The following is a 21,280-nucleotide window of genomic DNA, read 5'->3' on the forward strand; positions in this document are numbered from 1 at the left end:
TCGAGAATGGTATTTTCGGTATCGATCTACGATTGGTGGTCGCCGAGACTCGGTCAAGGTGCTCGTCTTCGTGATCTCTATACTTCCGCGTCTCTCCGCAGGTTTCGTTCATTCGTTCATTCGGTGAATGCGGAAGCTTCCATGTGTGTTCCCCCCCCCCCTTCTGTTTGTGTGTGCGTGCGTCTGTGTGTCCGTTCGTAGGTACGGATATAACGTACGTGCCGCGTCATCAACCACCGCGAACCTACATCGTCATCAGAAGTGAAAGATGCTGGCGTCGCCGAATCTTCCCTTTCTCTGGATTCTCCGTCGCGGCGAGAGTAAACGTGACGTCACCGGCTTAAAGCTGCGACGACGAAATGAGTCGGACCGATTGATTTGTCCTTCCTTCGACCCTCTTTTCCCTTTCTATCGTCATCTCTCTTTCTTTCTCCCTTTTATTCCTTCTTCGAATTTTTCTCACCTTCCGAGCATGGACGAAAGACGCGAGAACCGGAACTCTACAAAGTATTTTTTTATCCGCGTAAAGTTCGACGTCCTCCTCGAAAGGACGTAGATCGCTAAAGCGATCTTTTCCCGAAACGATCGGATAATTCATAATTCCAATTCTTACACTTTTCTCTTTCCCATCCTCCAACGTTCCTAGTCAGCCAGAAGGCTTATGTAGAGAGAGAGAGAGAGAGAGAGAGAGATGGAGAAAGATATATACGTATGTAATATTACGTAATAGTTACACGTGTGGTCCACGATAAAACATCAGATTCGAGATATCGAGTTGCGAGAAGAAATGCTCTCGAGATTAACGACTGTAAACAACGATCGTTCGACTTGGTAGCAATGAATTGACTCCACTTACAATCCCGAAGCCCGGTGTCGTATTTCTATCGACGTTAAGAAAGACGATAAACAGCGTGGCTGGCGCGATCTCCTTCGACATTGACGACTTGGTCAAGATTCGCATGCCGACTCGTAAATCATAATAAATATTATTATCGTCAAATAGAAAATTCGTATATCGATTTTTCCGCCGGTACTTGGGCCAAAGTACTCGTTTGCTTCCAACGGGAGATACGAAAAAGACGAAAGAGGAAAAGCACGGACGAGCGCTAAGAGCGTAAAAGAGAGGAAAGTGGAAGAAGGCGCACGTGCGCTGCACTATCGCAGGAAAGAAAGAAGAGGAAGAGAGGTGAGCGAGAGTAGCTAGAGAAGGGATGTTGGTAGGATGAGGCCATCTACGTCATGGACGAGAGAGAAAGAGAGACAGAGAGAGAGAGAGAGAGAGAGAGAGAGAGAGAGAGAGAGAGAGAGAGCTGGCTGCAAGAAGGGTGAAGCTGGAAGATAGAGATAGGACACGATGCTGGCGTGACTTGACAATAAAGCTCGTCTCACCTCCAACTCGTTTCCTGCCTAGTCCTTTCCACCCTTCAACCCCTCGCCCGCTCTCTTTTACTCTCTTTCTCTGCAACCCCTTTCCGACTGCCCGTCTTTCTCTCTTCAACATCGTTCGTACCTAGTTCTAGTCCTTTTTCTCGATGAAGTCTCTTTGAAATATATAAGCATCGATTAACGTTTATCGATGTTAATCGTTAATGTTTATAAAATGCCAGTCGTGATTCGTGACACGCGATGCCTTCATTGCCCCATTTTAATTACAGTCGAATTATAACTAGGTCCCAGAAAAAGAAATGACAAAGGATGCGAGTCTCGAAGAAAATTTGATTATTTATTCATACTTCGTAAATGTCTTCCTTATTCCGCGTATTTAAGAATTTTGGAAAGAATTTCCAAACGTAAATACGAACCTGTTGGAAGTAACGATTAGTCGATCCAGTCGAGTAACGAAGCAACGTCTGTCGTTAAGGGAGGGTTGTCCGGAATCGAAGACAAGCCCATTGTCGAGCAACCCCCTGTGTGGACGAGTCGGTTAAATCCTCGTTAGAAGTTTATCAAACTTCAAGCCTGTCAACTCGTGCGATCTTTCGCGCTCTCCTACGTTGACACTCTTTTAACTCTAGTTTCTTTATATCTAAACGATGTAAAAAAGAAAATCAAGGAAGAGCAGACTTTCGATGTGTATAAACTTGCGTTCAAGGGTCTTAGAAAAATATGTATTTCCGTTAAAATCCGCGCTCGCAAATAATAATAATAATAATAATAATAATAATAATAATAATAATAGTAATAGTAATAATGATAGCAATAATAATAGTAATAATAATAATGATGATGATAATGATGATGATAACACTGATAACAATAATAATATAGACGTGAATTAACTCCGTAGAGAACTGAGATGGGGATAGAGACGGAGATAGAGATAGAGATGGAAAGAATCGTGCAACGCAAACTCGATCAAAGTTTATCGCGAGCTACGGGCTTCGGGAGGTAGTGCTCGTGGAGGTGGATGGTGGGGTCAGGTTGGAAGAGGTGAACGTTTTGTTTACCGACGTTCCATCCCGATGGATTCATCGTCGAAGCGACGCAGTCAGCAGAAATGGCGTTGCAAATAAAGCGAGGGAAGCGCGAGAACGCTAAAGTTACTCCATTCTGTTCGTTTTCTGTTTCTCTTTTTTTTTTCTCCGTTTTCTTTCTTTTTTTCTCCTTTCGCTTCCTTTCTTTTCTTTCTTTAATAAGCCTTGTCTTTCGTTACTATAATACATATTTATTACGTACGCGTGTACGTATTTCTGACATTATTCTTGAAAAGAAACGATCAATGACGACAATTTATTATCAATAAATACTTGACGATTTGTTCTCGATTGTAAATTGAATTAAAGGCGATTAAAAATTCGCGGGACAAGGGAATATCAAACGATTTCATTGACAAAAAAAGGAAAGGGAAGGACAGAAAAAGCTTTTAACGAGAAAAGGAGAGATTTCGATATAAACGATTAAGAAAGATAATCAAGGAGAGTCTACCCGGAATTCTTTAAATAAAGATTAACTCGGTGCGTGACACATAGCAGTAGGATTTAATTACCACGACGTAAGCAAGATATTGGTTTCGCTACTTGAAATCCGAGTAGGTAGAATGCGCGAAATTGTGACGGCGGGGGGGAGGGGACATCGCAAATGGAGAAAGAAGAGGAGGAGAAGGAAATTTGTTGGCTGGAAGAATATTGTTACACAGAAGAACACGCGATAAGCGCAAAGAGGGCTTTTCCCTTCTCTCGGTTGCGTGGGTTCAAACGAAACGCTGAATCCACGATTTTCGTGCGAAATGCGAATCGCTCGGCTGAAGCGAGTCCTCGATTTTTCTTTCTTTACTTTCATTCCTCTCCTCCTCTTCTCTCCTTAAATCTTTCTCGTTTATCTCTAATCTCTAATCAATCGCGTTGATTAAAATTAGCGGTCAACGGGTCATATCGACGGGAGCTAGCGGTCAAGGGAGATGGTTTTGGATGTTTCGAAATAATACGACTCCGTCGGCTATCTGAAACTGTCGGATTCTGTGTCGACGTTTATTTATAATAAGAAGTATAATAATTACTTTTATGTACACACGAGAGACGATGTAACGGGAATTAAAACATTCTTAAATCGAATCGGACAAGTTTCGGCCCGTGGGGTCGTGGCCGAGCGTGGTCCGTACGAGAAAACAATAATATATTTATATATATATATATATATAATATGTATATATATATACTTTTTTTATATGCATAATATTCTTCTAATTAGGATCGGTGGCGTAGCTTTGCGCGTAGGTAAGCGTTTTCGTTGAATAGACGAAGACCATTGGCCCCGACTCGATTTTTCACTTTATTTTCTTCTTTAATTTCGTCCTGTTTTTGAAATTTCGTCGAATTGAATATTTCCCTGGTTTTTCTTACCTTGTCCTTCTCACGCAAAAGGATCGTCGTTCTCCTCAAAAGTCAAAGTTACGCCATCGTCTAACGCACGTTAATCGCTCGACTTCTTCGTTCGTTCTGTCCAATTTGTAGAATCGAGATGGAGATGGAGATCCTTCTTCCTTCCTTAGTCTTTCCTTCTTCCATGATCGAAGAAGCCAAGTCGTAGAGAAATACCGTACAGGTATACCGTATACCGATTATTTTTTGTGCCATAGTCATATTAAAACGATGTATGCCTGTTTTTCGGCCCTTTGCGCGGGAGATCTAATTACGCGATAATATATATTAACGATCAAAGTTTCGCCCTTCTCTTTCGTTCTATTCGACTCACGGAAGAGACAGATCGATCTAGATATAGGTAAAATAGAGTTAAAAGGAGTAAAGAAAGTAGAAAAAAGGGAGAGAGAGGGGGGGGGGGGAGACTAACGTCGAGATAAAGCGAATAGACAATCTCGTCTAGGGAAACGATAACAAAAATACAAACGATAATAAAGAGATGGAGAAAGGAGAAAGAAGAGACGGGACGAACTCGTGTCTCGTATCGAAACTTCCGTGAATGCCCTAATCGTAAGTAAAATTGACGTTAGAAGAGAGCGCGAGTTTTTTGCTCGCGATAGTCTTGAAAAATACTGTCGACGATGGCCTCGCGACGATCGATAGGCTATTCTTCAAAGCGACGCGATCATATATTACATAAACAATGTAGGATGAATGTAAATATGTACACACGTAGCTCGAACGCCAGACTCGGGGGAAAAGAGCCGTCGGCGTTCGTTGGAAAGTAAGCGAGAGAAAGAAAAGAAATCCGTTCATATTCCTTTCGCGTTCCTTAATTCTACACTTTTGCTTAACTCAATTATAAGTGTCCTATCCTCCTATTTCTCCGTTCCTCTTGCGCGAAACGCCAATCCGTCTCGTCCCTTTTGCACCGTTTTCATCAATTTTCTTCGTATCGAACGTAATTCCATGCGGACTGCGTAGATTCGAGCGCGACGGAGGAACGAGGAGAACGCACAACGAAGCGTCGTGAAAAGAAAAACGAAAAAGAGTAACCGAAAGCCATCTATCCTCGTATAAACCTTTTTTATAACGTGTATACACGCACGCATAGAGCGTTCTCGCTTCTATCGTTTTTCGGAATCGAGGCGCGCCGTCGAGATAACGCCATCTCTCAGAGGTATCGCTCGCACCTTCCTTCCATCTTCAATCCCATTTCTCGATCCACGATCGTTCTCGAGAAGCTGTAAAAAGAAAATTATCGAGAAACCACAAGCGATGAAAAAGAAAAAAAGGAAGAAGGATAAGAGAGAGAGAACGATCCAACGCCTTGAAAATTTGCCGACGAACGTTTCGGATCGGTTGATTTTTTAATCGACTTTTAAGGAACGTTTAACACCACGCGTCGACACGTCGCACACGCTTGAAACGTAAATTTCTAATGGAAGGTGTCCTGGCCCGTGGGAAGCAACGAGGGATTACAATGTTGATCCGATCCGGAAAAGCTGCTTGGCGCGGGCTTAATCTTATTTAAATGCTGACCCCGAATCGACCTCGACCGTAATGTCGTTAAAGCGAGTAACCGCGACGCTTTTTTTCATTTATCCGTGAAAATACGCGAATCGAATCTTAATGAAAACTGTTTCGATCGTTCCAAAGGTATCCTAGCAGAGATCGCTACGAAGCACGTAAAGGGTGTCGTTCGTATCTCGCAAGTGGATCGCCGCAAACTGGAAAAAAGGAAAAAAAGGGCAACGATATAACCGTTTACGGCAGCATCGATCTCTTTACTTTTCCGACGGAGCACGGGACGGGGCCAGACCGACCCGAGCCGACGACGCGGCCTCAACGACCACGATGATAAACCTGTAACGCTCGCGGAACGATGATGTAATAATTTTTACGAAGGCGTTAACGTCGGCCGTCGCGTCCGTCGTTATCTCGTCGCACATCTTTCCGCGTGCCGCGCGTAAACGTTTTTAAACGGGTCCCGGCCGGCGATGCTATCGCGCGCGACGTGATTCCCGGTTTAATGAATTTTTATGCGTTGATAACGCTCGGCCGGAATTTTCCCACAAAGTCGCGTGTCTTTTACTACGAAATATCTACGAGGTCGCCAGTTCTTTAATCGGTTCCGTTTACTATACCCCAGCGAGGAAGAACGAAACGTTTCGATCGACTCACCGGCTCAAGGATTCGACATCGAGATAATCGTTCAGGTCCAGCAAGCGCCTCCTCGGCGCTGTCGATGTCATAGATAGACCTCCGGGCTGGCCGGTGCCGGTTGTTGTTGATGCTGCTGTTGCTGCTGTTGCTGTTGTTGTTGTTGTTGTTGTTGTTGTTGCTGCTGCGGCTGTTGTTGTTGCTGCGGCGGCGGTGGTTGCTGTTGCTGCTGAGGATGTTGATTCTGGGACTGATGTTGTTGCTGAGCCTGCTGCGGCTGTTGTTGCTGCTGCTGCTGCTGGGTCGGCTGAGGGGCTTGCTGTTGATGATGATTGTGACTGTGACTGTGATGATGACTTTGACGAGCCCTCAATATTTCACAGCGTTGCTTGTAGAGATCCCGCTCTTGCTGGGTCCGAGCCAACTCGACCTTCATTCGTTGAAGCTCGTTTTGTAGATTACTGTTGGTCGTCTCGAGATCGTGACGTTGCTGTAGTCGTTTACTGCGACAGTTTTGCGCGTATCCCCGATTCTTCAAAGTCCGACGTTTTTGCTTCAAACGGACGACCTTCGCAAGAGGATCGATCGCTTATAACGTTTTCGTTCGTCCACTTTTGGCTTAACTTTTCTGTCATCTAATTTCTCTCACACACACACACACACACACACACACACATCGCACTCGCATTCGCACAATTTTATAGAGAAATCACCACCTCGAGAACCATTGACTTTCGTAGTCTACGCGGAAGGGAAAAAATCACGATCGTGTCCTTTTCCTAGTTTCAACTTGGATCAAATTGTATTTGTCAATTTTAGGACGTCGCGATTTGAACGAGTCGAAAGTATAAATTTGTCCGGTTCTCGAGGTAGTCAAGTTAAAAGCGACAGAGTTAAATTCCCGATCGATCGAGACGGACAGTGATAAGTCAAATGATCGAATTAGCCCGTTCTCGTGTCTTGACGGTAAAGCGATCGAAAAGCAGAAAGATCGATCGAGATTTGAGCCGCGTTAGGTCGATCGCGTGCTTGAAAAAATGAGAGACCTGACTCACCTCTTCCCGCGGGCAACCATGGAGGCGTTTGTTCAATTCGCGTACGGAGAGCGACATGAGGAGCTCGTCGTTCATGAGCTCCTCCTGCGAATTGGCCGGTCCACAGCTCGAGTAAAGTCCATTGGCAGTTCTGTGAGCAGGACTGGGACCACTGGCTCCACAAGAACTGACCGAGCAAACGCTCAACGGTCTACCCGGTTGCATGGGCATCCCTTGCATGCTATCCTCCATGCTCTGCATCACACCCCCGCCCGCGGGAAGCATCCCGCCGCCTGAACCTGGACCGCCATAGTACTCGATGTGACTGGACATTGTGATGTACCCACCTGTGGGCGATAACGAGCCTCTCTCGTCGTTAAATTCTTTTATCCGGTCGCGTTATCTGATACGTCGTCCGATCTATCCGACGAATCTCTCTCTCTGCTATATCGCATAATCTAACCCATAGATATCTATGTCGTTTATGACGAGATCTTTATCACCGAGCGTGATACGGATCATAAATTTCTATTGTTTTCGATCTAAGAAAGAAATTACGACGGTGGAACAAGTAAAGGAGACGTTACCGGGATGCCTGGTATGTCTAGGCAAGTGTTGAAGCTCCTGAAAGTGATGATGGTTCGCGGTCGACGAGGACCAACCCTCGTGATGAGGTTCCTGCGCTTGTTCCTGAGGACAGTGAGGTCTCAGATCCAGCGGTTCCTGCCTGAGGGATTGGGTGAGCCAGCCCATGCCGACCCCGGGACCGACTTGCATGTCATCTTGCAATATGGATCCAGGCTGTTGCAGATGCAATAGGAGTCCGCTGCGTTCGCGAGGATCTCGCTCGGCGCGATGCAGCTGCAACGGGGGTGGAGAGGCAGAGACCGGCGGCGTGTCCGGTGGTGTGCCTGGATGCGAAAGGGTCGTCAAATGTGGAGCACCACCGGGTGGTGCCTTCACCAGCACCCCGTGTTGCACCTGTATATGAGGTTGCCCGTACAACGGATGAGGTTGCTCTAACTCGTGAGCCGGTGGCGTCAACGGCGCCAGAGCCAGGCCCTGAGCTTGTACTTGTCCCGGAATTTGCACCACGCTTCCGTTCACCATCACGTTCGGCGAACCCATTCGTACCTGAAACCAAAGACCCAACGTCGCGAGCTGTAATCGTTATCCGAATAGATTGATGTACCGATAGGAGACGGTGTCCCAAACGCTCGAAATTCATTTCTTACGCCGCTTTCTACAACGGATATTACGCGCGTACGATAACAACAGTGATATTCGCGCGGTACAACGTAATCGATCGATCTCACGATCGATAATAACGTTGGAACGTTGAAAGAAAGAGAGTCGTTAAAAGTTTATGACGTTATACGCTGTAATTGAGCGAGCAGCGATACCGTCATTATCTCTTGAACTTCGCTAATGAACTTCAACTTTTATGAATGGTACCAGAGAGATAAGGATATACAAACGTAATACTCGGACCGTGCGACATGCTGCAACGTCATCGATAATTCCTGTTATATAACCAACTTTAAGATTCATTCTTCAACGTTTCGCGAAGGGGAGCACGTGCGTTCGCCGGCAAATACACGATTCCTTCGAGTCATCTCAGCGACTCGTCCGACTTTGTTTAAAAATATTCCTTTCTTCTTACTATTTTTGCGGCGAACACGTCCCTTTTCGATGTCCTTCGGAAGGGGTTTTAGAGGAGGAAGGGGAATTGAAAGAAAAAAAGAAAAAAAGAAAAAAAAAGAACAAACGAACGAACAAAGAACAAAAAGAAAGAAGGGAAACTAAAGCGGAAAAAAAGAAGATCGAAGAAGTGAAAAGGGGAGCACCTCTCGCTTGACGTCGGCGGGATCGAGATGATCGAGGACAAACTCCTGGACGTATTCCCTCGCTAGATGGTCCTCGGCTTCCATCTTAACCTCGTCGACCTCAACCTCCACCTCCTGCGCCTCCACCTTCTCTACCGCGTCCGTTGCAGCTGCATACGTGAGCGTCTCCTCGGTGACAACGGGTATTCCTCCGGCACCTCCTTGACAACTCGTCGCTGTTTCCAACGTCGTCGTGATCACTTTTCTTTACAGCCCTCGAGCAAAAAAAAAGAAGAAAAAAGGGAAAGAGCTGCAGAAGATCCACGTGAGTCTGAATCAACGATGCACCGACACTTTCTACGGTTTCTTCTAAAAGATGCGTTCCTTCGATCGACGAACGGAATGATTTTCGTCGTCGTCGTCGTCGTCGTCGTCGTCGTCGTCGTCGTCGTCGACACTTAACACTTTTCCTCGCACTTCGATGCCACTCGACGTTTCCTCTTTCCCGCCAAATAATAATCCTTCTCCTCAGCCTTCCGAGCAGGACTTTTGCTCGCCGAAATACGCGGAGAACCGAGCGTCGTTTTCACTTCGAGAAATATTTCGATATTAAAACGCGAAACGAAGAAATGGACAGAGAGAGAGAGAGAGAGAGAGAGAGAGAGAGAGAGAGAGACGAGTGGAGACACAGAGAGAGAGAGACAGAGAGAGAGAGAAGAGAGAGAGACAGACAGACAGAGAGAGAGAGAGAGAGAGACATTAAGAGAAAAAAAAGAGAGGGATGCGCACCGGCAGAGCAGAGAGATGCGTCGTCGTCGGTGTCTCCGTTATCTGAGTGGTGGCCGATACGCTCGAGCGCAGCGCGACGCGCCGAACGTGACGGGGGTGACATGACATTGGCGCGCATGTCACTTGGTGACGTCACCGTTAGGGTGGGCGTGCTCTTTGGGACCACCCCAAACGATCCACGCGAGTTGGGATTCGTTCGGTTGCCGCCATTTGCTCACGCCCCTTATCTCCGACTCCTTCCATTTCCAACCACTTCTTCTCTTCTTTTCTCTTCTTTTCCCCTTTCTTCTTTATTTTCTTTGCTTCTTTGGGAACGTTCCTCTTTTCCAAAAACTCTTATATTATATACAGGGTGGCCCACCTAACTGGAACCACTTCGACGTCTCTGGAAATATTAACTTTAATCAAAAAGTCTCAGTCGCGCGATGCACCATTTCGACTTTCTTCTTCCGTTCTTTTAGTTTTTTAAACGGTGAATACTTTTACTTCCGTATCCTCACTTTCGAGAGAATTATTCAAATGAAAACTTTTCAACTTTTGCATGCAAAGCTTCAAATACGGAATCGCAAATTAAGGCAAATTGTAAGATGAGTACAAATGTATAGGAACCTCGGTAGGTTACCCGTAGCATCGTTTCGATATATCTACTTATCTCGATCGACTCGCTCGATGAAAGTCGTATCGCAATAGTCTCTCTTTCTCTCTCTCTGTCTCTCTCTCTCTCTCTCTCTCTCTCTCTCTCTCCGTCTGTCTGTCTTTTTCTGCATTTCACGTAAAGGACGAACGATAAAATTGGAGCGCGCGTATTCTCGCGCGAACGAGGAGAAAGCTCAAGGATCACGAAGCGTTTATGAAGAGACGGTGATTCGCGAGGACAAGGGAAAAGAGGAAATCGCGGCCTCGTATCTAAATAGCTTTCCGCAGACGTCCACGGGTCTTAACCTTTAGCCCTTCTTCCTACCCATTTCCGAGATGCCACGACTTTAAAATACTTCATGAATATCAAATTTTCCTTATTCGCTGTCGCACCTCTACCTCTCAAGCCCTCGCTTCTCTTCCTTCTCTCTCTGTCTCTCTCTCTCGAGCACGATACCAAAGATCTTGGCCATTTTGTCTCTAATCCTTTACGAGCGTCTAATCGAATCGAATTCAAACAAGATGCGTCTAATATCATTCGCGGTACTATTTCTTAAGGCTCGAATCTTTAAGGTCCTATCCGTGCTTTAATCCGACGAGAAAAGAAGGTGACGAGAGATCGGAGAAAATTTTGTTGGTCTAGACGGGGCGAATGTCGGCGAGGGCCGAAATAGAAGGAACAACGCCGATAGGATTGGCCATTTTGTTTGAGCGAGGAATTTGTCGACGCTGCACCTCCGACATCCTTCGGTCCCCTCCTCGTCCTCTTGCTCCTCTTTTCCCTCGTACGAGACCGCCGCGCACGATTTCTCGACGCGATCGCGAAATTTTCCACGATACCAAGCTCGACGTTCGACTTTAAAAGCGAGAAACTCGATGCTTATTTTTTTCGAAAGGGCTTCGATCGTATTAATTAGTGAAAGAATTCGATCGACCAATCGTGCGTACTTTTCGATAATAACGAAAAAATTGGCAAGATGCGACTTGGACGAAGACCTACGCGCTCGAAGCACACGTTTCCAAGCTGAGCTCGGATCAATTATTCGACGAAGAAATAAAAATATACCTACCTATGGCCTACGTCGATGAACGGATATAATTCGTGGTAATCCTAGCAAAGCGAAGACGTTCTCGGTGAGTCCTTGCAGAGAACGATTCCACGAACGAGAACGAGAAAAGGACAATCGAATCGGAAGATGCAAACCGAACGACGTTTGCTCGATATCTATGTCGACGGGCGAGATCGATCTTCGTCAAAGGCGAATAAGTTCGCTTGACTTCGCGATGCTATTAAATCTTTATACCGCGAGGTCAAGAGACCGATCTATCGTATCGTTCGGAAGAGAGGAAAGTCTGGCCGTGGTATTGCCGCACAACAAACTTTACCGCGAGATTTACGACGGCAATTGCATTCGAAAGGCAAAGAGAAGGACGAAGAGAAAGAGAAGTTTCGCTCGTCGAAATCCGACGAATCGTTCTTTTCGTCTTAACTCCAATGCCAATCTCGGACTCGTTTATCCATCGGCATTCAAGATTTCGGAAGACTGGTCAGAAAATTACAGACTTATCCGATCTTCGTGTATACCTATACGATAGAAGAGTTGTTCGCCCTGGACGAACGAGATATGCTCTGGCGACTAATATCAATTAGCCGATATTTATTTTGCATCAGCCTCGAAACGAATCCGACATCGTCTTTAAAAATCGAATTAAAGTCGATACTCTCCGACGATGACCCTAAAAAATGACTCGATGATCCATTACTTTCTAATTTAACTCTTACGACGACATTTCCTTTTTCTTTTCTCTCTTGGTCATTGCTCTTTCGTCGTAGAAATTAAGTCATCCGAGTAGGCTCGATGGCTCTAAGAAGGTTAAGTTTATGGACGAGTTTCGGGACGATGTCGAGACCGAGGCTGTCCTAGGACCAAGAGAGTAAAGCTGCACGAGAGAGAAAGAGAGAGAGAGAGAGAGAGAGGAGCCGGGGGATGAGAAGCAGGAGAAGGAGGTGGAGAAGGAGGAGGAGGAGAACGGATGAGGAGGGTAGCGGAGGAGGAACGAGGGAGAGTGCTGAGCCAGCATAGCCGGCTTGCCAGGCTGCACATCGATACCAAGCAGTCAGCCAGCGAGCCAACCTACCGATGAACCCACCTATACTCACCTAACACCCACAACTCTCCCTCTCTCTATCTCTCTCTTTTCCGAGAGACGACGCCATCGACGACGATACGATACAAATTATTGCAGCGATATGATACAAGAGAAATTCTTCGATTTAAGAACGTTCGATATGATCTACCGCAGAATAATATATAATTTATATCTCGTATATGTAAGAGAGAGGAAGAGTATAAATGATATTTGCCGCTTATCCAATGAATAAATTATTATTTCTCTTAGCGACAGCGCTTCGTTCGTATAGCGAAGAGCGGTTCTACAGCGACTACTCGTCGCAAGTAGAAAACTCATGGATTGACCAGCCGCGAAAATATATATATCCATTTAAATCTGAATCTTTCGTCATTTATTCGCGATAAAAGAGTGCTTCGTCTTGGAAGCCGTGGTCCTTGTCGGAAGTCGGACGTTTATACCGTTAGTCGAGCGTGCATCGCTTTGGTCTTCCTTCGAGACTCGAAGATGAATCGAGATAATGCCTCGGATACGATCTCGGAGGTCTATGCGCAAACTGTTGCGGTGATCGAGTGGCCACGGCCGATATTTCGAAGGAAACGCTACACCCTCGTTCCATTCGCGAGCGGATGAAACGAGAAAGAGAGAAGGAGAGGACTATAAAATATCAAGAGAAAGAGATATGACGAAAGGAAGACGAAGAAACGAAAGGGAAACACGCACACGCGCGCGCACGCACGCACACACACACACACACACACACAGAGAGCACATTCGAAGGATAATCCTCGAGTCATTTGTCTGGCAACCGTTGAGACGTTCATTTGTTCGTGGCGCGATGACGGATGACACAATGAAGTAGAGATCGTGCGACGGTCTTCGAGCGGTAGTCGAGAACAACCCTCTCCCTGTGACTCGCCAACCCCTAGCTCGTACTTTATACTCTCCCTCTCTCTCGCTCTTACGAATCTGTTTGCCGTCGGTGGCTCAATTATTCTCGGATCATCGCTTTGCATCGGCTTCGCGAACAATCGAATCCTCGCTATTTGTGTCGCAGCGATTAAAAACATAACGTTCATTGACAACAGTTCGGTCCTTCTACGATTTTAAATGGGGGTTGACAGGACCTAACGATCGCTCAGAGCGAGACGAAAAAAGTTTATCTTACTCTCCTCGAGTTCGTTCGTCATCTCCAGGATCAAATCGCCGCGATCCCTACATTCGACGACGAATATTAAAGATCGCGCGAGAATTTCGTTCGTGTTTTCCCCAATTGTTTGATTTCTACCGAAAGCTCCTGCTCCTTCCCCCTCTCTATCTCTCGTTAAAAAATCGCTTAGGATTAGCCGATAATTAAACGCGTTCGTCTCGCGTGTAATGGTACGAAACGGTTGGCCGATCGTTCGTCAACGATCGAGATTTGCGCATCGACGATCCGCTTCGTATTCACGGCGTAAATCATCGAGCGAACTATCAATCGACGGAGGTAGATAACTATTTGATTCGATGAGAAAGAATCGCGTCGGCCGAGTAAATATAAAGAGATAATCGGTGGAAGGCGACTTGGGACGGACGTAAACCACGATGCGGAACGCGCGAGAAGAATACGAAACGGAAGCAAACGCATTTGGTGATCTCCGGCTCGGTGCCGGAAGTGCCGTCATATTCGTCACCGGAACGTTATCAACGAGCGGCACTTTATTATTTCAGCTCGACGAGAAAAAAGCGAAAGAGACGAGAATCGATCGCAAGAAAGAATCGTTGCTTCCCTTTCTTTCGCGGGAGCTATTCGATTTAATAGCCTCCGCTTTTTCTTTCTCTCTCCCTCTTATCGTCTTCCTCGAAATCCGCTTTCTACGTACGTACCTCTACTTCTCCACGTGGAGTATTCGCCGCTCGACCGCCGTTCTCGATAGTTCGACGATACGCCCGACTATGAATAAAACGGGAAAGAGAGCGTGGGCAGTTTTCGTGAATTTCGCTTAAAAAAATTATTCGCACGGAAGCACAACGATACGTTTGATCCGTAAAAATATTACTCCATCATCCGAGCGTTCGCTTGCGTCAGCCTCGATTTGCTCGCTCGAAGGAGCAAATTGGATCGATTTAACGTTGAAAGAAACATTAAGATGTTATAGAAGAACGAGGCCGGTATATCTGTAGCGTTGGTTACAAACATTATGTAACAACGATCCGTTACGCGCTAGTAAAGCGATATTTACGCGGAAGTACTTCGGTACCTAGTTGGGTTTGCCTTCGAATGTATTAGATCGGCACAATCGAGGTGTCGTATCACGACGAAGGCATTCGCGTTACGTTCGGGTTTCGGGTTATATCGTCTCCTCCTTCCAAAGTACCTCTCGCGAACGAGCTCTCCCAACTCGCATCTCGGTAATGCCTCCTTTGACGATTAATGCGAGCTCGGAAAGATCGACGAGATTCTTAATTCCATTTCCAGTAGGAATGTACCGACGATCGAAGGAAGGGCTATCGTTTACGATTCGTAACAACCTGGATCATAAAGCGAGACCAACGTTAACGAACGTGTTACTCGCATTGATATATTTTCATACGTTTCGCGTGGGAAGGAGTCGAAGGGAACGGAGAAGCTTCTGGTGTCAAGTCACACCTGGCATCCAAGATCCACGGCCGTGAGTTCCAGTGACGTCACGTCCGGCAGTATGCGGCATAAGCAGAAATCGCGTAATCGGACTCCGCCGCGTCTTGCAGCGTCCGATTTGGAAAAAGAAGAGACACGCGTTCGCCACGTCGAACGACGAATTTAAAAAATGTGCGAACTTTACCAGCCGATCTCTCGCGAGAAAAATTTCTGCTTTATAAGAGAGGAGGAAAGAAAAAGAAAAGAAAAAATGAAATTTCTTAATTTCATTATCTTCAATGACTGTGTCAAAGAGCTCTCCGATACATCGCTTCTCGCAGAGTCGACTAATCGCCGCTAACGTTGTTATACTTTGTCTAAAGAAAAATATTTTAATTGGTCTTCTCGTTAAGCAATTTTGCAATATCCTAAGCGATCCGATACGAAGAGGAAAAAAGAAACGTTATCTTTGAAATGTTGCATTTCTCAAAGGCTATCTTATCGCGGACCTTGCAATTTTTCTACGCTTTCGCTATTTATATACATACACGTATATCGTTCCACGTGGCACATTCTTTCCATTTTCATTGCACAAGGCCAATTCTCCTTGTTGCTTTATTTCAGACGCGATCCAAACGCGTCGCTCCGATATTTTCGCAGGAGAAACGATCGAGACTAAAAAATTCGTCTAGGAGCTAAATAAGGAGAGCGGACGCAGCGGCGAAAAATAAGAGAGAGAGAGGGGGGGGGAAGGGGGAGATTAGGAGAGGGTTGCGCCAGGGTCGAGAGAACGGAGAAGAGGTAGAATCAAGACAGGGCGAAAGGGTTGAGAGCAAACATCGTTAATTTGCACGCAGAATGGATCTGGCAAAAGGTCAACATTACCGCGGTATGTATATGCTCGGCAAATACTCTGCACTGGACCGTGTAATCCCGTTGGATATTCGCTCGCTCTTCTTCCAGCGGCGAATTTCGCCAGGTCTCGCGTGCGGCCCTTGCCCTTTTCGATCGCTCTTAATAGTCTAATTGGCAAATAGATCCCGCTGTTTTCCAATCGGCCATTCGTACGTACGATCGATCGATACGTAACTCGGAGTTCGCTGCGGGCGCTCGCGCTCTCCTGCATTTCTTTTTTCCCCCCTTTTCAACTCGTAACACTTTAACTCGACATCTGCGAATGCGACGTCCAACTAAATCGATCTATCATTACTCGATGTCACTCGTTTCGCTATTTGCGATTGGAAACGCATGCGATCCGAAAAGATAATTTTCTTGCAGCGATTAACACGATCGTTGATTAAATTCGCGCGTGGAATCTCTAAATCGTAGCGCAGCTAGCTGAAAAGAGACAGAGTCGGGCGATTATCGGACAATAGTTTGTTAGTGGGGATTCACCTGGATGTATTGTTCTCTGGAAAATGTCGATTCAGCTTTAATCCCGCGAATCGTTCCTTCTCGAATCGTGTAAATCAAACGATGCACGTGTTTGCCAATTCTTTCCAAGGGCTTACGTCCCCTACGTACCCACGTGTACGTACAGGCACACGCACGGACGTCTACTTCGGGCAGAATCGTTCGTCGTCTTTAATTTCAAAGCTTCGAGGAACCCGACCCCCGAGAGATCGAAATTTGTATCGCGAGATATAAAGTAACCATAGTTCATATTATTTCCGTAGAAACGTGCCATAAAGATTCGTTTATTCATAGAACTTTGTCAATTCTTTTCGTATAAACGCAATTAAATGCAATCGCAAACTTTTCATTATCGTTTCTTATATCACACGCGTACATTCGATACATATTTATAATATAATATATACAAGCGAAGTATAACGGAATAGATAGGCTTAAAAAAAAAGGGCTTATCTACATACACGTATTCGTCTATCTACGAGAGTAAGATAATCGATTAATTACACATTTACATGTTCGCTTGCGAGATAAATAATATCGCTGGCTGAGAGAAACCACGCGTTCTACCATTTACGTAGAAAAACCACAGTGCGCATCTTGCCGAATCAAATACGAGTGCATTCCGTCGATTTCTCTTCGACGAAACGAGAAGGCATCAGTTGTCGATGATCAACCATTTGTCGGTTATTTGTTCTATCTGTTTCGTGAGAATCGGATTTCTAAGACGTATCTTCAACTCGAGCTTTCCTCCCGTTGGCTTCCTCCCCTCCATCAACTGCCACAAAGAGGTCGCATTATGAAATATGAAATAGGGAGTGTAACGTCGACTTTACGATCGTACGATGTGGATTGAAGAAACTTACTGGAAACGAATCGTGTAGAATACATTGCATCTCGAGCGATTGCAATTTTACCGTCACGGTACCCAGCAAACTATCGCTTCTGAAAAATCCTCTATAACGATACAAACGTATTGATTGAGTTACGACGGGATTTTCGTTAAAAAGATCTAAGTCGTTCGAATAATGCAGCACAATAGTCGTAACGTTGCTACAGCTTGCTCGTAAATGCTCGTGAAGACACGTTCGAGAATCTGACGCAGCATACGAAAGTTGGAGAATATTTGAGAACGAACGTTTTACATTTGTCTTTTATCGATTGATAATTTACTGTCTCGATTTACAATCAAGCTTACGTGAAATGAAACGTTTCTAATTATGCCAAGCGAGACGATCGAATCGATCGTATCTAAGCACTTATTTCAAAGCACCGTGAGAACGACTACGCGTTCAAAGCTGTTTGCTCGTACGCATTGAACATCGAGCAAACGAAAAAAAAAAAAAATAAATAAATAAAAGAAAAGAGATCTGTATTCCTTGAGTATGAAAATTTCATACCTTGGATGAGTGCAACACAGGATGGGGTTCAGCGAGCATCTGTAAGCAACGTCCTAATCCATTTACTGCAATAATCTAATATCGACTAGTGAGTAAGTATATTGGAATTTTCTCGACGTCCAAGATTTTTCATATTTTCTATTTTCAATAAAATTCGATAATTAAGCGCAATCAACCTCGAAAGGAAAGTTTACACAGGGAATGAAAAAACTCCAGGAGAGAGAAATAGGGGACCATTCGTCTCTAGCCAGTGGAAAATGTTTGCTTATTAGGAGCTGCAAATTATAGCCTGTAAATTATTAGACACGCATATGGTATGGAACGCAACTCTCTCTCTCTCTCTCTCTCTCTCTCTCTCCCATCTTTCGAACAAACGATTCGACTGCTTAACGAATCGATGAAAAAGCAAAATCACTATCGTATCTATGCCTATTGAGGAAAATCAAATAAAATCAAATGAAATAATAAATCATTTTTAAAGGGAAACGTAAACTTTACCCTTTCGCCCAAACTTGACACTTGAGAGCGTGTCGTTTGAATGCCCGTTGACATTGCCGCGAGTTGCGATCCAGGATGCCAGTTAGCGGAAACGTAGCTTGGTACTCGGGATTGCATGTACCTTTGACCGTCGATGTTCTGTCTGCAGGAGGACTGTCCGAAGGATAGGGAAACTCAAACATAACGTAAGTATCCGCGTCACGCGGATAATTGATACCTCTTATTATCGAAATTTCAATATCGCTATCGTTCAAGTCGGTGCAACTCCTAGAAAATAAATAACATGAGCTTCGAGCTGTTTTATCGTTGTAGAAAGAAAATAAAATCTCTCGTACTGAACTATCGCGTATGTTTTGGTCTCGTAGTGATGCAGCGGAGGCGGTAACGAATCGCGTCTTCTAACGCGTAACATGTCCAAATCCCTGGTATATCCTAACGCGAGTCGTTCCCATCTGTTATATCCTGGAACGTCTCCCAATTGTTTCGAATGATCTCTCGTAGAAAGACACCACTGAGATAGAAAGATATATATATATATATAGGTTTCGATTTCGATCGAATTTCAAACGTCGATTGAAACGGGAATTTATAACGTCGTACTTTTATCTGTTTGATCAACTGGTTCTCCAAGTTGTCGTAAATTTGTTCGTCGCTGCCACCGGATTCCTCCAAACAATCTTCGCTGTGGATCAATTGGAAATTTTCGTCCGTTTGTCCGGTTAAACCGTGCGCACTGAGTTCCATTTTGGCAACTGGCGATAAGGGTATAGAATTCATATCGACCGGTAGACCGGCGATGCTGGCTTGGATCAAGGGCTGTATTCCCTTCGCTTGTCTCAAATAATCGCGTGCCAAGTCCAAATCTCCGTCATTCTTAGCTTTTAACGCGGCCTCTTTCAATTCGTATTGACGTTGTTGCAACATCACCATCTGTTTATCCGCTCGTGTAGCGTGCTTTTTATTTTTATTTACTGCTTGAAGAAAAGAAGGATATACGAGTAATTAATCGCGATGGCGAAAAAGCAATGTACGAATTATTGTTAGATTTATAAATACCCATGCTCGTTCGCGGAGGTGGACTTGGCACATTCGTCCCGGGCGTTCCCTCCGAATTGGATTCCGGTTTGGATCTCTCGTCTTCCTTCGGTCCCTCCGATACGCTAGACTGGACACCCGTAGAAAGCGGTGAAAAACCCGGTGGGACAGGAAGTTCGTCCAGAGGCACGGGCTTCCCACGCGCGTGCAGTTTAATCGCTTCTTCGAACTGCTTGCAAATACGAGCGTACCTTCGAACTTTGGAAGAATTCCCTTCGTTCTCTGCAATCGCTTTTGTTCGCTTATATACGTCGAGACGCTCTTTAAGGGCACTTTCTACGTCTTCCAAGCCATGCCGTTGTTCCGTTACTTCGTCCATTTTATTTGGAGCCGGTGTATCTGGCTCGGCACGTTGTTGAACCTCAACGTCTTCTTTCTCGATGGAAGGCGACGCGGAAGGTGCAGGTGATACGGAAGCCGATACAGAAGGTCCGGTTGGCGCAGCTGGCATATCGGATAAATCGATTGCTTCTCCGGCATTAGTCGCCGCGATAACTATATCAAATTGTTTTGCAACTTTTACACACTTCATAGCCTCTTGCATGTTACCAGCCTTCTTCCACGCAAGCGCAGCGACTTTATACTCCTGCTGTCGTTTGTTTAACAAATCTAATGCTTCCTGATCGACCTGAACAACTGGTGCCGCAGGACTCGGTTCGGAATCGACGTCCCCTTCGGGACTCGGCGACGTAGGATCTTCCACCGGTACTTTGGGGGACGCGGCATCGTCTATAACGAACAAGTAGACGTACAAGTTTGTAGATTCTTCCAAGGGAGGAAACGTAACGAAAGATAAAAAAAGAAATTATACCCGTAGGTCGCTCTGTGAATTCGGAGATAGCCGAAGGAGGTAAAGGAGGTGGAATATCGGCCTCGTTTATAACAGTACCCATCTCAGCGTCCTTTAACAGCTGTTGCAACGTCTTAATACCCCTACCGAATCTTCTGGCCTTACCGGCTTCGTTTCCTCGCTTCGCCTTCTTCTCGGCCTTTTGATAAAGTTCTAGCCTTTCCCGTAATAACTTTAGCCTATCGTCTCCTACAGGACCGTCATTTTCTTTACGAAGACCATTCTCAGAATCGTTTGCTTCCTGGTTCGTCTCTTGATCCGACAAAGCAGACTCGTGTTCGGTAAGCATATCGAGTTCCTCCTGTTGTTAAAAAGTTCTTGCACGTAATTGTGCGAACAAAACGTTTATTCGTGCTACGAATGTGAAAGCGGCGAAACTTGCAATTCTACACGATTCTACATACCAGTAAATCTGGATCGTCCTCTCCGTCAGAAATATCCTGGTCCATGTCCTTAACGCTTTCAGACACCATGGCGTTTAAGTCGGAAGAATCCGTTCTCCGAACTGTTGCGACAACAGTTTCCATAAAGTTATCGTTACAGCGAAGAAGCTACAAAGGATCCTACTTACCCCTATGCTTTTGTTCGAGCGACGTACTGGCACCGCTCGTTAAAGCAGCCAATTCGGCTTCCAAATCCTCGTCGTCCTCGTCTTCTCCTGCACCTCCAAGATCGTCCAAACTTTCGGGTACTTCGAATATTCCATACTTCGAAAGAAAGTATCATTGAGAGAATGCATCGTGAAACGTAATACGAACGAAAATTTATCGAGGAGTTTTACCTGAGCAAGATTTCCAGACCTGGACTGTCCCTTTGGCTCTTTCTTTTTGCCAAACATATCGAAACGAAGGTATCGTCGAAAGTTGCAACTCTTCAAAATTTCATTAAATTATCTGCGTACTTTTATCGATGCTAACGACAGAAAAATATTTGTTGCCTCTGTCATCAGCGCTCGCACACAATGACTCAGTCGTCGTAATCTATCGATATATC

General features: G+C 45.3%; 2 protein-coding genes across 12 annotated transcripts; both read right to left on the reverse strand.

Annotated features, from left to right (window-relative positions):
- Positions 1–3,436: 3,436 nt before the first annotated feature.
- LOC127071004 (putative mediator of RNA polymerase II transcription subunit 12) lies at positions 3,437–16,565 on the reverse strand. 5 transcript variants are annotated; one of them, XM_051009695.1, is made up of 7 exons: positions 11,376–16,565; positions 9,670–10,054; positions 8,902–9,469; positions 7,642–8,188; positions 7,076–7,401; positions 6,042–6,588; positions 3,437–5,101 (listed from the first exon to the last, which is right to left on the reverse strand). In XM_051009695.1, the coding sequence occupies exons 3-6, from the start codon at positions 8,983–8,985 to the stop codon at positions 6,109–6,111; spliced, it is 1,437 nt and encodes a 478-aa protein (XP_050865652.1). In that variant the 5' UTR covers positions 8,986–9,469; positions 9,670–10,054; positions 11,376–16,565; the 3' UTR covers positions 3,437–5,101; positions 6,042–6,108. The 5 variants fall into 5 exon arrangements, with proteins under 5 accessions (XP_050865652.1, XP_050865651.1, XP_050865650.1 ...); XM_051009694.1 differs by having other exon boundaries at positions 7,067–7,401; XM_051009693.1 differs by lacking the exon at positions 8,902–9,469.
- A 133-nt stretch (positions 16,566–16,698) lies between these two features.
- Positions 16,699–21,263, reverse strand: LOC127070993 (coiled-coil and C2 domain-containing protein 1-like). Of its 7 annotated transcripts, none has more exons than XM_051009673.1 (11): positions 21,069–21,263; positions 20,859–20,994; positions 20,692–20,792; positions 20,249–20,588; positions 19,399–20,166; positions 18,943–19,313; positions 18,678–18,853; positions 18,343–18,609; positions 17,845–17,883; positions 17,311–17,401; positions 16,699–17,222 (listed from the first exon to the last, which is right to left on the reverse strand). In XM_051009673.1, exons 1-11 carry the CDS (start codon positions 21,123–21,125, stop codon positions 17,103–17,105), a joined length of 2,466 nt encoding a protein of 821 aa, XP_050865630.1. In that variant the 5' UTR covers positions 21,126–21,263; the 3' UTR covers positions 16,699–17,102. The 7 variants fall into 7 exon arrangements, 4 of the variants coding, with proteins under 4 accessions (XP_050865630.1, XP_050865629.1, XP_050865631.1 ...); XM_051009672.1 differs by having other exon boundaries at positions 18,943–19,316; XR_007784767.1 differs by having other exon boundaries at positions 17,164–17,222; positions 17,311–17,540; positions 18,943–19,316.
- Positions 21,264–21,280: the final 17 nt, after the last annotated feature.

This window comes from Vespula vulgaris, chromosome 20, assembly GCF_905475345.1.
Source record: "Vespula vulgaris chromosome 20, iyVesVulg1.1, whole genome shotgun sequence".
Lineage (NCBI taxonomy): Eukaryota > Metazoa > Arthropoda > Insecta > Hymenoptera > Vespidae > Vespula > Vespula vulgaris.

Bases quoted from the DNA above. Each gene is read 5' to 3' on its own strand.
- LOC127071004 (XM_051009692.1), bottom strand. From the start codon at position 9,777: ATGTCATGTCACCCCCGTCACGTTCGGCGCGTCGCGCTGCGCTCGAGC. The intron at 7,402-7,641 runs GTAACGTCTCCT...TATCGCCCACAG, and splicing joins TAGACATACCAGGCATCCCG to GTGGGTACATCACAATGTCC. The intron at 6,589-7,066 runs GTCTCTCATTTT...CCTCTTGCGAAG, and splicing joins CGCGGGAAGAGGTGAGTCAG to GTCGTCCGTTTGAAGCAAAA.
- LOC127070993 (XM_051009672.1), bottom strand. From the start codon at position 21,125: ATGTTTGGCAAAAAGAAAGAGCCAAAGGGACAGTCCAGGTCTGGAAAT. The intron at 20,167-20,248 runs GTATAATTTCTT...TGTTCGTTATAG, and splicing joins ATTCACAGAGCGACCTACGG to ACGATGCCGCGTCCCCCAAA. The intron at 18,610-18,677 runs GTACGAGAGATT...TTTATTTTCTAG, and splicing joins AAAACATACGCGATAGTTCA to GAGTTGCACCGACTTGAACG.